The sequence below is a fragment of the Sitophilus oryzae genome, unplaced genomic scaffold, assembly GCF_002938485.1.
Source record: "Sitophilus oryzae breed Bouriz unplaced genomic scaffold, Soryzae_2.0 scaffold_1063_pilon_pilon, whole genome shotgun sequence".
Classification (NCBI taxonomy): Eukaryota; Metazoa; Arthropoda; class Insecta; order Coleoptera; family Curculionidae; genus Sitophilus; species Sitophilus oryzae.
Genome location: NW_022145686.1, coordinates 438,390 through 453,389, shown reverse-complemented (window position 1 = coordinate 453,389; position 15,000 = coordinate 438,390). Strand labels below are relative to the sequence as shown.

General features: G+C 39.8%; 1 protein-coding gene across 1 annotated transcript; it reads right to left on the bottom strand.

Annotated features, from left to right (window-relative positions):
• Positions 1–4,301: 4,301 nt before the first annotated feature.
• LOC115878905 lies at positions 4,302–4,985 on the bottom strand. The gene has a single exon (XM_030895516.1). The coding sequence runs from the start codon at positions 4,983–4,985 to the stop codon at positions 4,302–4,304; it is 684 nt and encodes a 227-aa protein (XP_030751376.1).
• Positions 4,986–15,000: the final 10,015 nt, after the last annotated feature.

The following is a 15,000-nucleotide window of genomic DNA, read 5'->3' as shown; positions in this document are numbered from 1 at the left end:
AAAATTCGACTTGAAATTTGTTGTGAATGGTTAATTTCGTGCCAACATTAACGTCAAAGTGCCACTCGGCCAGCGAAGTAATTTCGAATGTAGCTTAAACCAGCAAGCATCAAACTTCCAATAAACTCTTCAGTCAGTTTAAAAGCACTTCTTTCTACTTTCTGAGCTGTATCGATTATTTGGTTAACATAAGACTCCATCGATTCACAATTTTCAAGTCTCAACGAAATCGATTTCCGAACTAAACTAATTTTTCGCGCGAAACCCGAATCTTCATAGAGTTTTTTTAACTTATCCCATACATCTTTAGCCGATTTAGTGTCCTTTACATGGATAAATAAAGTAGGATCAACTGTTAAAATTAACTTAGCTTTGGCCTTACTTACTACAACAGAATCTGTCTCAGAGCCATCAAGACATTTCGTCAGACCCTAAAGGACGAATACATTTTCCACTGCAAAAGCCCAATCTGAGTAATTTTCACGACCCGTTAGCCGAGGAACACTAGATAAATAGTTCACTGCCATCGTGTAGCACTCAAGCATACTCGTTTCCGTATTTTTTCAATTTTTAAACACGTTCTGGGCACATAACCTGTTGTTATGTATTAGAAAACATTTGGCGGGTAAAATAATACAAACGAACGTACTCTCATGAGCATCAGCTAACGACTGCCTTTCACAGAATATACTAACGAAAAAGAAGCCCAAGTTCCTTGTAATAAATCGGTTCCATTTTCGTAACGCCATCTCTCGACAAAGCTGACATTTACAGGTTAGCCAAAGGGGTGCGGGGCCCGGGGGAATTGTAAAATACACTTTTTTATTTTAATTATTTTTATTCGCTATTTGCAATTTTATTTTTAAAACATATTATCTGAAACAATCACATAATATGTCTTAAAAATAAAATTACAAACGAAAACAAAAGGAATTAAATAATCTGAAAATCTACAAAGTAAATTGATAAAAAAGTTAGGCTATGCAAATTGATATGTGGCCGTTGCGGGTAGCAAATTAGGCACACTAAATAATTAAGTCATTTAATTAACTCGATCAATTGTTACAAACTAAATAACTATTACAAAACATAAGAATTCGGTTTCTTGGCGCGAAACGTGAATGTTGAAGGTCAAATGTCTATCCACAGAATAATCCTTCTTCTTCCCCGATTGACAGATATCAGCTGGGTGGCGATTCAAGGTTGCTACTCTCCTCCCGTGGAGCCAACCAATCTGTGGCGGGCACTTGCTACCTTCGGAAGTCTGCCACAGGGCTCCCCCCCAGTGAGGAACCCACTGGTTGTGAACGGTTCTTCTGGCATACGTTGAGCAGCAAACGGTTGGCGTATGAATGTTCCTCCGCCAGTTGATGAGATGCTGGAACATATGCTGCCTTCAGTCGATCCATGGAGACTCGTTGGGGAACATTCTGGACGTCCACCGTTAGGGAACTTGTCATCTCGTTCCACAACTCTGTACGGGCCGCTATATGGAGGTGTCAATGGAGGCTTCACCTTGTCGTTACGTATGAAGACATGTGTAGTCGTCTGTAGGTCGGGATGGACATAGGCGGTGCGAACTGAGTGGTTGCTCGTTGGTACAGGCCTCAATGCTCCCATGGTCTCACCGAGTCGTTGAACAAATCGGTGTTCGTCAGTTGGGGTAGCACTTGGAACAAATAGCTGTCCAGGGAGGCGAACTGGTGCACCAAACACTAAATCGGAGGCTGTACAGGCGATGTCCGATTTGAAGGTGTTCCGTAGGCTCAGCATGACGAGGGGAAGAGCTTCGACCCAGGACACGACGTCAGCAGCGATGAGTGCAGCCTTGAGGGTTCGGTGAAAGCGTTCGATACATCCATTTGATTGTGGGTGATAAGCAGTCGTCTTTATGTGCTGTACTCCAAGTGCTGTGTTGAGCTGGCGGAACAACTGGCTCTCGAATTGTCTGCCTCTATCTGTAGTAATGGTCGCTGGCACACCAAAGCGGGATATCCATCCTTCGAGGAGCTTTTGTACCACTACTTCAGTAGTTATCTCACGAATAGGGATAGCCTCAGGCCATCTCGTAAATCGATCAATGATCGTGAGTAGATATCGAAAATTGTCACTAGGTGGAAGTGGTCCCACAATGTCGATATGTATGTGGGCAAATCGTTCGTCAGGCATTCCTAGTGGTGTCACGGGTGTAACAGTATGACGTCCTACTTTGGCCCGCTGACATTGAAGACACTCTCTGGACCACTGCTTGACTTGACGGTTCATATTATGCCACACGAAGCGTTCGGCGATCATTCTCAGCGTAGCAGCGTGTCCAGGGTGGGACTGGGTGTGGAACTTCAAGAAAACATCCCTCTGGAAGGTCGCCGGCACGTACACACGTACACGTCCATCTTGGATTGAACAGTATAGGGGTCGTTCGCTATCTGGTATGACAATGTGTTGAAGGTTTAAAGAGCTTGTGGGGTCCTGCAGAGCTTCTTGTAGACCTTCATCAGTTGTCTGAGCTTCAGCTAACCGGTCAAAGTCAATGGTGATGGGTGATGTTATTGCGTCTACCTCAGGTCGTGAGAGACAGTCGGCTACAATGTTCTTTTCTCCTTGGACATGTCGGATGTCTGTGGAAAATTGACCAATAAATTCCAGCTGGCGGATCTGTCGTGGAGATTGACGGTCATGTCGCTGCTGAAAGGCATACGTCAAGGGCTTGTGGTCAGTGTATATGATGAATGGCATGCCCTCAAGAAGGTAGCGGAAATGGTGAATACCGCTAAATATTGCCAACAGCTCGCGGTCGTAGGTACTGTAGTTACGCTCCGTCTTCGACAACTTCCGTGAGAAGAAAGAAATAGGCTGTAAGTGCTCACCAACAAGCTGTTGCAATACACCACCGATCGCGGTGTCCGAAGCGTCGACTGACATGCTCAACTGAGCATGGGGTGCTGGAAAAACCAACTCGGCAGCAGTAGCTAGGAGTTCTTTAACTCTGGTGAAGGCACTTGATGCTGCTGGGGTCAAGTTGAGGTCCTGTTGCTTTTTCTTTTGGTGGGAAAGTAGCTCGGTGAGTGGCATAAGCTCTTTTGCAGCATTCGGTAACCAGCGTCGATAGAAATTAACCATCCCTAAGAAGCGACGTAGCTGTTTGTATGTTGTTGGTTGCGGAAAACTGCGAATAGCACTGACTTTAGCTGGCAGAGGCCTGACTCCAGTTGGGGAGACTGTGACGCCCAAGAAATTTGCCTCTCGTATCCGAAATTTGGACTTTTCTTTGTTGATTTGGAGTTCATTTGCTTCTAGGATCTGAAGAACTACTGCTAAGTGCTGCTCGTGTTCTGCTTCCGTCTCCGAGACTACCAGTATGTCGTCGATGTACACATATACAAATGAACACCCTCGGAAGAGATGGTCGAGGTACCGCTGAAGTGTCTGGGCGGCGTTACGTAAGCCACAGGGCATACGTAGAAATTCGTACAAACCAAAAGGTGTAATAACAGCCGTTTTTTGTACATCTTCTGGGCGGACTGGGATCTGGTGGAATGCATGTACAAGATCAATGGTAGAGAAAATTTTCTTTCCATGTAGCTGATTTGCAAAGTCCTGAATATGTGGCACTGGATAGCGATCAGGCTTGGTAATTGCATTTAACCGACGGAAATCCCCACAAGCACGCCACTGGCCGTTGGCTTTTTGGACCATGTGAAGCGGGCTAGCCCATGGCGATTTTGATGGCTGAACAATGCCCATTTGTATAAGTTGATTGAATTCGGCCCGTGCAGCTTGTAGACGGTCTGGTGGAAGCCTGCGCGGCTTGGAGAACACTGGTGGGCCTTGGGTGTCGATATAGTGCTGGACTCTTCCAGGGTCGTCTGGTGCATCCGTTGGTCGGTCATAAGGGTGGGCAGTAGATATTCCCACCTCCAATGCTCTTACTCGTCGAGACACACACGTAATGCTGCTTGGTATAGTTGGACTCACAAGACGCTTGTTTCGCATATCTACGGTGAAACCATGGTGTACGAGGAAGTCAGCACCTAGGATGGCAGTGGTGACATCTGCAACAACAAAGGTCCAAGTGACTGGCTGGCCAAAACCAAGGTCAAGTGTCAACTGTTTCTGCCCAAACGTTTTAATACAGGAACCAGTAGCAGAGTATAGGCGTATCATACTAGGTTTTGAAGCAGAACATGCTTTGCGAGGCAGCACACTTAAGTCGGCTCCAGTGTCAACAAGGAACTGCAGTTTTAGGGCTTTATCTATGACGAAAAGGCGACGTGGTGCATGGGGGGCAGTGGTTGTCATGATTACTGCGCCCCCTCTTGATCGTTTTTTGAGAAGGTACATGGTGCTCTACACTTCTTAGCTTGGGACCCAAATCTCCTGTGATAGTAGCAGTGCCCGTCAGTTTTCTCGTCCACACTTACTTTGTTGTTTAACGCAGGCTTTCCGTCCATGGCCATGATAGGAAAACTAGAACATTGTATATATTTGTCAGCTTTCTTGGCCAATTCTTCCAGGTCTCCATCCAGGATTGCTATGACTCCCCGGGCTTGGGGTGGTAGGCGGTCCAACCAGAGTTTCTTTACAACCTGCGTGGAAACGTTATTTGAGGCCAAAGCTTGCATTCGGTGGAGAAGCTGTGTTGGTTTAAGGTCGCCCAAGGTCATTTCCATAAGCTGGTGAATTTTGTCGTCAGCGCTACTGCCATATCTATCTAACAGTCTCGTTTTGAGGTCTTCGTAGGCCTTACCTCTAGTTGGATTTCGTAGTATGTCGGCTACCTCTAATAGGACCTCGCTGTTTAAACTTGTTACGGTGTGATCGAACTTGCAGTCATCAGATGTTATTTTGGCTTGCCTGAATTGGGCTTCCAGGCGTAGGAACCATAGTTCGGGCTCTGTGCGCCAAAACTCCGGTGCTTTAATCCCTACACGGGCAATAACGACTTGATCGTCGGTTTGAAAGTCGTTCGTGTCGGAGGTGGACATTGCGTATCTGAATCTCTTGCACTCACACGTTCGTCGGGGTCACCAATGTGGCCGTTGCGGGTAGCAAATTAGGCACACTAAATAATTAAGTCATTTAATTAACTCGATCAATTGTTACAAACTAAATAACTATTACAAAACATAAGAATTCGGTTTCTTGGCGCGAAACGTGAATGTTGAAGGTCAAATGTCTATCCACAGAATAATCCTTCTTCTTCCCCGATTGACAGATATCAGCTGGGTGGCGATTCAAGGTTGCTACTCTCCTCCCGTGGAGCCAACCAATCTGTGGCGGGCACTTGCTACCTTCGGAAGTCTGCCACAGATATATTAAGTTAAACCTTGTGGCAGACTTCCGAAGGTAGCAAGTGCCCGTCACAGATTGGTTGGCTCCAGTGTTCCCAACTCTCAAAAATTTATCTCCCTAAAAATCTAAAACGCTCGCATCAAAAATCCCCAAAATATCCCTAAAAACCTAAAAAATATCCCGAAAAAAACCCTAAAAATATAAATAATAATAAATAAACAATTTGTTGTGTTTTAAGTGGTTGACCTTGAAACGTCTGATCACAGCAATGTAGCCAACTGTTCGAAACTTTCCATTAAAGCAATATCAAATCTTCTTAAATCAACTAACATCCCCACAACTGTTATCCAAGATTCGGTGATTAAAATAAATAAATTATTTTGTTTTATTTATACTTTCCTATTAATTTTGAAAAAAAACAGTAGCGGTCTTATCTCCTCTTTGGTAGCGGTATTCCATTGAAATTTTATCCCTAAAAATATCCCCAAAAAATTTTACTCCCTAAAAAAATCCCCATATAGATTTTTTATCCCCAAATTTAGGGATAAAATCCCGGAGTTGGTAACACTGGATATCTGTCAATCGGGGAAGAAGAAGGATTATTCTGTGGATAGACATTCGACCTTCAACATTCACGTTTCGCGCCAAGAAACCGAATTCTTATGTTTTGTAATAGTTATTTAGTTTGTAACAATTGATCGAGTTAATTAAATGACTTAATTATTTAGTGTGCCTAATTTGCTACCCGCAACGGCCACAACCTCTTTGGTATAACATTGTTAAACAAACATTAACAAATCATAACATATCAGATCATAGAACTAATAAAAGTACTATTACATAAAAACAGGTGATACAATACTTCAAAATTAATTTTAACATAATATCAAAACCGAAAAATCAAACTGCAAACACAACCACACTTATCACAACAGAAATTAACACACACTTCCGCGGCAAATGTCCAAGAAAGACTGATCATTCTGATTGGTCCGGTCCGGTCGTAGCTCACGTCGTATTGTCGGTAAGCAAAATCCCTGTCCAAAAATCTTGACGATCAGCGCCATCACCCGTCATAATTGGGAAACGTTTGCTGGAACCATTTTGAATATTTCACTTACATGGCCCTGCTGCCTTTATTATACCAAAGCCAAATATATACGTTATAAAACAATGTTGCCACTTATTTTCCTAACCTTTGAGATTATATTTACAACAGTCTAGGATATAGTAGTGTTTATAATGTTTAGTCAGATATTCTTTCCTATGTGGTGTGATAATTGCTAATATTTTAATCTGGAAATTGATAGTACCGATTAATTATTGATCCGGTTATTAATTACTATTTGTTGAGATTACTCTTTTTAAATACTTTAGTGGCTGTCGCGGCGCCCCCCGCGTCCGGCGCCTCGGGCGGCTGCCCGAGTTGCCCGGCCCTCCCGCCGGCCCTGGCGGGAATACACTGCACAAGGTATGCAGATGACATAGTCATCATTGCATGGGGGAAACATGAATACACTCTGTATAATATTATCCAAAGAGGACTCCGCATCGCTGAGAGATGGTGCAGGACAGTCAGGCTGAGTATCAACTCAGATAAAACCGCGGTAGTGCCATTCACCAGAAAGCGAAGTTTGAAAAACTTGAAAAGAATCCATCTAGATGGAAAGAAAATATTGCCATCACAGGAAGTGAAATATCTGGGAATAACCCTGGATAGTAAACTTCTCTGAAACAGGCATATTAAGAACATTACCAGTAAAGCCACAAAAGCGGTCATGATATGCAGAACACTGGCGGGAATCAGTTCTAACATTTTGCGCTGGATGTATAATGTATACCATGATAATAAAATCCACGATTACTTATGGAGCAGTTGCTTATTGGTTTACAAAACTAGAGCAACGTACAGCAAGGCAAAACCTGTGCAAAGTACAGAGACTGGCATGTATCTGCATCAGAGGTGCCATGAGAACATGTCCAACAGCAGCAATGGAGGTCATTCTAGGCCTAACACCACTGCACATTGTCGTCGTTAGTTATGCCATTGCGACAATGATTAGAATGGTCATTGACGGAAACAGTACTGGGAGAATTTTCAGGTCACGGGCTTGGAACACCCTCAAAAAGAAAATTCAACTTCTCCAACTCCCAGTGGATGACATACCAAGAATTTACAACTTTGAGAAACACCTCACTGTAGTATTGAGTAATAAAAAGGACTGAAAGGAAGAAACGCTTATTCAGCAGATAAAAGACCATACCATAACGTGGTATACTGATGCTTCCAAAACCAGAGCAGGGACAGGGAAAGGAGTATTTGGGCCAAAAACTAAATACTCCGAACCAATGGGTGTATTATATATTGGTGAATGCGCTGGTATACATATTGTAATAGAAGGTATTGTGAGTTGCATAACATCGTCTTTTAGTTTAGTGCTGTTGCTGTTGTCTTTGGCATAGTGCATAGTCATGTTGAGAATATAATTATTAACAAAACCCTTTCGAGAGTTGTTTTATTGCAGCCTGATAATACATGGTGTCAAGTGTGAATCCTGTGTATTAGTCTGGGTATTAAGCAAAGTGAAGAAAAAATGAATTCTTGCTACGAGTAAGTTGTTTTTTTTTTGGATTTGAAGATTTCCGCAAGTGCGTCAGCCATACAAAACAAAATGGAGTCAGTCTTTAGGATTCCAGAACCTTTGAATTTTGATGGTGTATTGGCGGATAACTGGAGGAGATTCAAGCAGAGATTTGATTTATATTCTGAAGCGACAGACCTTCCTCAGAAAGGAAATAAGAAACAAGTTGCGATATTTTTAAATCTGATAGGAGAAGAAGGTCTGGAACTCTTTAACTCCTTCTCATTAACTGATGCTGAAACCGAAGATTTGAAGAAGGTCGTTGAAAAGTTTGAAGAATATTGTAGTCCTAGAAAAAATATTATATTTGAAAGATACAGATTCAATTCCATTATACAAAATGATGGTCAATCGTTTGATTCTTTTTTGACTGAGTTGAGGAAAGCGGTCAAAACGACAGAATATGGAGAACCCGAACAAATGATTAGGGATAGGATTGTTATTGGAGTGTCAAACAAACTTACACAAGAAAGGCTACTGAGAGAATCTGATTTGACGCTTGAAACGGCTATAAAAATTTGTAGAGCTGTTGAGATTAGCAAATCACAGAGCAAGGCCCTTCAAAATGAAGCATTTGTAAGTGCAGTAACTACTAAAGATAAAGTAAAAAGAAGCCAAACAGAAAAACAGATTATGTGTAGCTATTGTGGGTACAATCATGATAGAGGCAAATGTCCAGCTTTTGGGAAGAAGTGTACCAAGTGCAAGGGTAAAAATCACTTTGCAGCAGTGTGTAAGAAGAAAGAAAAAGACACTAACAAGAATAGAAAAAAAGTCAATGAAGTCTCAAGAGATGTGGACCTGTCAGAAAGTTCAGAAGAGAGTGAGTTCTATTTAAGTGCCTTGGTAAAAAGTGTTAGTTCAGTGAACCAGAATAGCAGAGAGATGTGGTGTGAGGACATCATTGTTGAAAATAAGAAGATACAATTCAAGCTCGACACTGGGGCTGAGGTCAATGTATTGCCAATTGAACACCTGGAGAAGATTGGGAAGGTAAGAAACCTGTTAAAGACTAATATCAAGTTAGTATCTTATGGCAGTTCAAATTTTAAAATTAAGCCGAGAGGTGAGGTTATTTTAAACTGTTCTATAAATAGTAAATGTTCAAAATTGTCATTTGTTGTAGTTGAGGGCAAGAATCAAATGCCACTGTTAGGTTTGTCAGGATGTACAGATTTAAGTCTTTTGAAGAGAATTGATAAATTAGACATTCAGTTTAAATCATTAAACAAAGTTATTTCGTTGTATCCTAATGTATTTTCGGGGCTTGGTGAATTTCCAAAGAAACATAAAATTGTTTTAGAGGAAGGTTATGTTCCACATATACAGCCAGCAAGACGAGTTCCTCAGGCTCTGCATGAGAGGTTGAAATCCAAACTAGCAGAATTAGAAGAGCAGAAAGTCATTAAAAAAGTACAGAATCCAACAGAGTGGCTTAATCCATTGGTAATAGTTGAGAAGAAAAATGGTGATCTCAGATTGTGCCTTGATCCAAAATTTTTGAATAAATATATAAAGCGTGAGCATTTTTTGATCCCAACATCAGAAGAAATAGCTAGCAAATTATCAAACAAAAAATTCTTTTCGGTACTGGATATGAAAGATGGTTACTTTCAAGTGAAAATAGATGATGAATCTTCAGAGTACTGTAGTTTTGCTACTCCATTTGGGCGTTATAAGTTTTGCAGGTTACCATTCGGTATAAGTTCTGCCCCTGAAGTATTCCAAAGAATGAATTTTGAAATTTTTGGAGGCATCGAGGGAGTAGATATTTATTTTGATGACATTATCATCACAGGTGCAACTGAAGAAGAACATGATCGAAACTTTAAACTTGTTCTTGAGAAGGCTTTGAAATACAACATAAAGTTTAACAAAAAGAAAATTCAATTTAAACAGGAACAGGTAAAATTTATGGGCCAAATTTTTTCAGAAAAAGGAATTCAACCGGATGAGAATTATATAAAAGCTATTCTAGATATGCCAAATCCACAAAATAAAACAGATTTACTGAGATTACTTGGAATGGCTAAGTATCTGGGCAAATTTATCCCAAATTTGTCCAAAGTTACGTCAGTGTTAAGAGAATTAACAAGAAAGGATAGACAATGGAACTGGTCTAAAGAACATGATGAAGCTATAAACGCTTTAAAAACGTTAATGACTAAAGCACCCGTGTTATCATTTTTTGATCCATCTACACCAATAGAGATTGAAAATGATGCATCGAAGGATGGATTAGGATCTTGTATGTCTCAGAACAATCATCCTGTAGGATTTGCTTCCAGAAGTCTAAGTAAAACAGAAATTAGATACTCACAAATTGAAAAAGAGCTATTGGCAATTGTGTTTAGTGTCCAAAAGTTTCATTATTTTATATATGGTGTACGTAATGTCACAATTTACTCTGATCATAAGCCGCTTGAGGCGATTTTCAAAAAAGATTTAAACTCTGTACCACCTCGTTTGCAAAGAATGTTATTTAAAATTATGCCTTATGACATAAAAGTTGTTTATAAGCCAGGTAAATTTTTATATGTTGCTGATACCTTATCTAGAGCATCTTTAGCTAATGTAGATACAAAATTAGAAGTAGATTTATCAACTGTTGTGCATTCTATAGAAAAATATTTACCAATGTCAAATGAAAAAAATCAGATTTTAAAAAGGCTACGTTAAATGATTCGGATTTACAGACAATTGTAAAATATCTTGTTGATGGTTGGCCAGAAAATAAAAAAGTTTTATCACACTGTGCACGAAATTTCTTTAAAATAAAGGATTCCCTTTGTGTATCCGACAATTTATTGTTTTTTAATAATAAACTAGTAGTTCCTTATAGTTTAAGAAAGGAGATACTGTTAAAATTACATGAAGGTCATATTGGAATCGATAAAACAAAACATAGAGCACGTGAAATCTTTTATTGGCCAGGCATGAGTCAAGATATAGAAAATTTTATTAAGCAGTGTAAAATTTGTGAAAAATTTTGTAGAAGAAATTGTAAAGAGACGATTATTCCCTATGAAATCCCTTCACGACCTTGGGAAAGGTTAGGTACTGATATTTTTACATATTCAAATCAATCATATTTAGTTATAATTGATGCCTACTCTAATTGGCTAGAGGTAGTCCCTATAAAGGATAAATCAACTTTAGAAGTTATATCTAAATTTAAACTCATATTTTCTACTTTTGGGTGCCCTGATACTTTAATCAGTGATAATATACCTTTTGGAAGTTGTTTGTTTAAGGAATTTGCAAAAAATTGGAATTTTAACATTATTACACGTAGCGCAAATTATCCAAGATCAAATGGATTAGCAGAAAAGGGTGTAGGCAAGCTAAATTACTTTTAAAAAATCTATTGAGGAAGGAAAAAGTATGTGTGAGGCATTATTACAATATAGGAACACCCCATTAAAAAACAATTAATTATTCCCCGTCTCAATTATTAATGTCACGTATTTGTAAGACGAAATTACCTATTAGTGCAGAACTCTTGAAACCAACATTGTGCACAGGTGTATATAATAAACAAAAAATTAGACAAGTTAATAATAAAAATTATTTTAATAAGCACACAAAAGATCTTAAAGAATTATCACCTGGACAGAATGTTGTGATATTTAATCCAGTTAAGAATTATTGGGAGCCAGGAAAAATTGTAAAGTTAGATAACAAACCAAGATGTTATAAAGTATTAGATAAGTTAGGTAACATTGTGAGCAGGAATAGAGTGGACATCAAAGAATCAGCTAATGATTTTAGTGAAGATACTTTCGAAGATTTTACTGAACAAGTTGTGAAACAAAATAGTCCACCACCTTGTTCAAGTGTCCAGTCTAATCCTGAACTACCTCAAAATCTCCCTAAAACTAGGTCTGGCAGATTTATTAAAAAACCATTAAAATTAGATTTATAATTTTAATATTTTGTTAAGAGGGGAGATGTATTATATATTGGTGAATGCGCTGGTATACATATTGTAATAGAAGGTATTGTGAGTTGCATAACATCGTCTTTTAGTTTAGTGCTGTTGCTGTTGTCTTTGGCATAGTGCATAGTCATGTTGAGAATATAATTATTAACAAAACCCTTTCGAGAGTTGTTTTATTGCAGCCTGATAATACAATGGGCACCTACCCCAGTATTCTTCAGGCAGAAATTTACGCTATCGAACTGTGCAGTAATCATCAATTCGAGGTTAGTCAAAGAATGCTTGGAGAAGCTCAACAAGTTGGGCAAGGAAAATAAAGTCCTTCTACTCTGGGTGTCTGCTCACCAAGGAATAGAAGGCAATGAAAAAGCAAATGATCTAGCTAGGAAAGGAGCGAACACTCCACTAACTGGACCAGAATCGTTCTGTTTTCCAAACGGGAACCAACTGAAAGTGGAACTGAAGAATCTGGAAGACTCACATCCGTAACTTGGAATGGATGTCTTCCGACGGTCTAAGACACTCGAAAAAGTTCCTCAGAACTTACGACCGAGAAAAATCAAAGGTTTTCCTTGATTTAAATAAAAACAATTTTCGGATTGTCACGGGGTTTCTAACAGGACACTCACTGTCTCCTCAACGAACACCTCAGTAGGCTGAAGCTGAAGGGGAACACACAATAAATCTGTAAGGTGGCGGTGATTAACTCCCCTCCTAAACATTCTACATTCTACAACAAGGCTACAACACTCAAACATTTGTTTTCAACTGAAAATAATTCAAAAATAAACTGCAATTTGGGAACATCGACGATGTTAGCTTGCGTAGTATCGATGATCAAATGCAGCAAATATGGGCTTCAAGGTCAGCCACCGGATCCACATCCACACCTTTAGCAAGACCTGCTAAGACTTTAGCACGGCATATAAATCACACGGCAGGCTAAAAGTTGTCGCCCACTAGACCGCGGCGCGACGCGGCGCGGCGCCATGTGGAAATTTCTTTTGTCTGCTTGCCATGTATTTAAATGGACCAACGCACATTAGAGCGCGCAGCGCAGAAGCGCGCCGCGGGGTTTCCGTCAACAAGTCGAAAGACTTCTCTAGCAACTTTTTTCCGTCTCCCGCGTTTCGGCGCGTTGCAGTGTGCGTACTCACAAGGGAAATAATTTTGCATTCGAGTCTTTTCAGTTGGCTTTTTGACTAGGAACTAGTGATATGTATCAATGGCAGAATTGTATTTTTAAAGGTAAATTAGGCAAATCGATTTTCATAAAGGAATATGATATTTTTTAGTCTTCCTCATAGAGACAGATGGACGAAATGCCTTTCTATCAAAGATTTAATATAATTGAGGGGTGTAGAGGCAAAACTGGCAATCTCCACTTTTTAACAAAAGTGACAATCTCCAATTTTTAAATTCTAATTACCTAAATATATAAAAAAGATCAGGGTTTTTTGACCACATAACTAATATACACATCAGAATAAATAAGAATTATCAAAAATATTAGTAATTTGTCTCTTCTGAAAAAATATGATGAGTAGATATACCCGGTGTTTTTTCTTCTAAAACCCTCAATTGAGGAGTGCGTAAAATGTTTCCTTTATATTTTGTAATACTGAAAAAAATGATTTTGTCTTTTATTAAATCTGGAAAAAGATGGTAAAATTCTCCAAACTTCTTTCTTTTTTGGTTAATCGTATGAGTCCAAACTTTTCCTCACCCCCTCTTCCTCTTCCTCTGTTAGAAGAGCACAAAAAATACGCTTTCGTCCGTACTTCAACTCATTGCTTTAAAAACTAAACTACACTAAGTAAAAAACACTTCGACTAACTAAATAGCGTTGCCGCGTTTCAAAAGCGCGCTATAGTGGGCGCAGTCCCTTCGCAGCCGGAAAAAATTCTCTTCCCAGCGCCGCGCCGCGCAGCGGTCTAGTGGGCGACAACCTTAAAGGTTGTCGCCCACTAGACCGCGGCGCGACGCGGCGCGGCGCCATGTGGAAATTTCTTTTGTCTGCTTGCCATGTATTTAAATGGACCAACGCACATTAGAGCGCGCAGCGCAGAAGCGCGCCGCGGGGTTTCCGTCAACAAGTCGAAAGACTTCTCTAGCAACTTTTTTCCGTCTCCCGCGTTTCGGCGCGTTGCAGTGTGCGTACTCACAAGGGAAATAATTTTGCATTCGAGTCTTTTCAGTTGGCTTTTTGACTAGGAACTAGTGATATGTATCAATGGCAGAATTGTATTTTTAAAGGTAAATTAGGCAAATCGATTTTCATAAAGGAATATGATATTTTTTTTAGTCTTCCCTCACTAGAGACAGATGGACGAAATGCCTTTCTATCAAAGATTTAATATAATTGAGGGGTGTAGAGGCAAAACTGGCAATCTCCACTTTTTAACAAAAGTGACAATCTCCAATTTTTAATTTCTAATTACCTAAATATATAAAAAAGATCAGGGTTTTTTGACCACATGACTAATATACACATCAGAATAAATAAGAATTATCAAAAATATTAGTAATTTGTCTCTTCTGAAAAAATATGAGGAGTAGATATACCCGGTGTTTTTTCTTCTAAAACCCTCAATTGAGGAGTGCGTAAAATGTTTCCTTTATATTTTGTAATACTGAAAAAAATGATTTTGTCTTTTATTAAATCTGGAAAAAGATGGTAAAATTCTCCAAACTTCTTTCTTTTTTTGTTAATCGTATGAGTCCAAACTTTTCCTCACCCCCTCTTCCTCTTCCTCTGTTAGAAGAGCACCAAAAATACGCTTTCGTCCGTACTTGAACTCATTGCTTTAAAAACTAAACTACAGTAAGTAAAAAACACTTCGACCCTAACTAAATAGCGTTGCCGCGTTTCAAAAGCGCGCTATAGTGGGCGCAGTCCCTTCGCAGCCGGAAAAAAATCTCTTCACAGCGCCGCGCCGCGCCGCGTTCTAGTGGGCGACAACCTTAACTCGCTTTGGCGGGAACGCTACGCGCATATCCTCGCGCACGCCGCCATTTGCGTTTCCATCAACAGAAAGTAACCAGTGTCGTAGTTTTTTCAGCGACAACACACAGTTACAGCCATAGACTTAAAATAAAATATAGACTACACTATTTACATCTCAA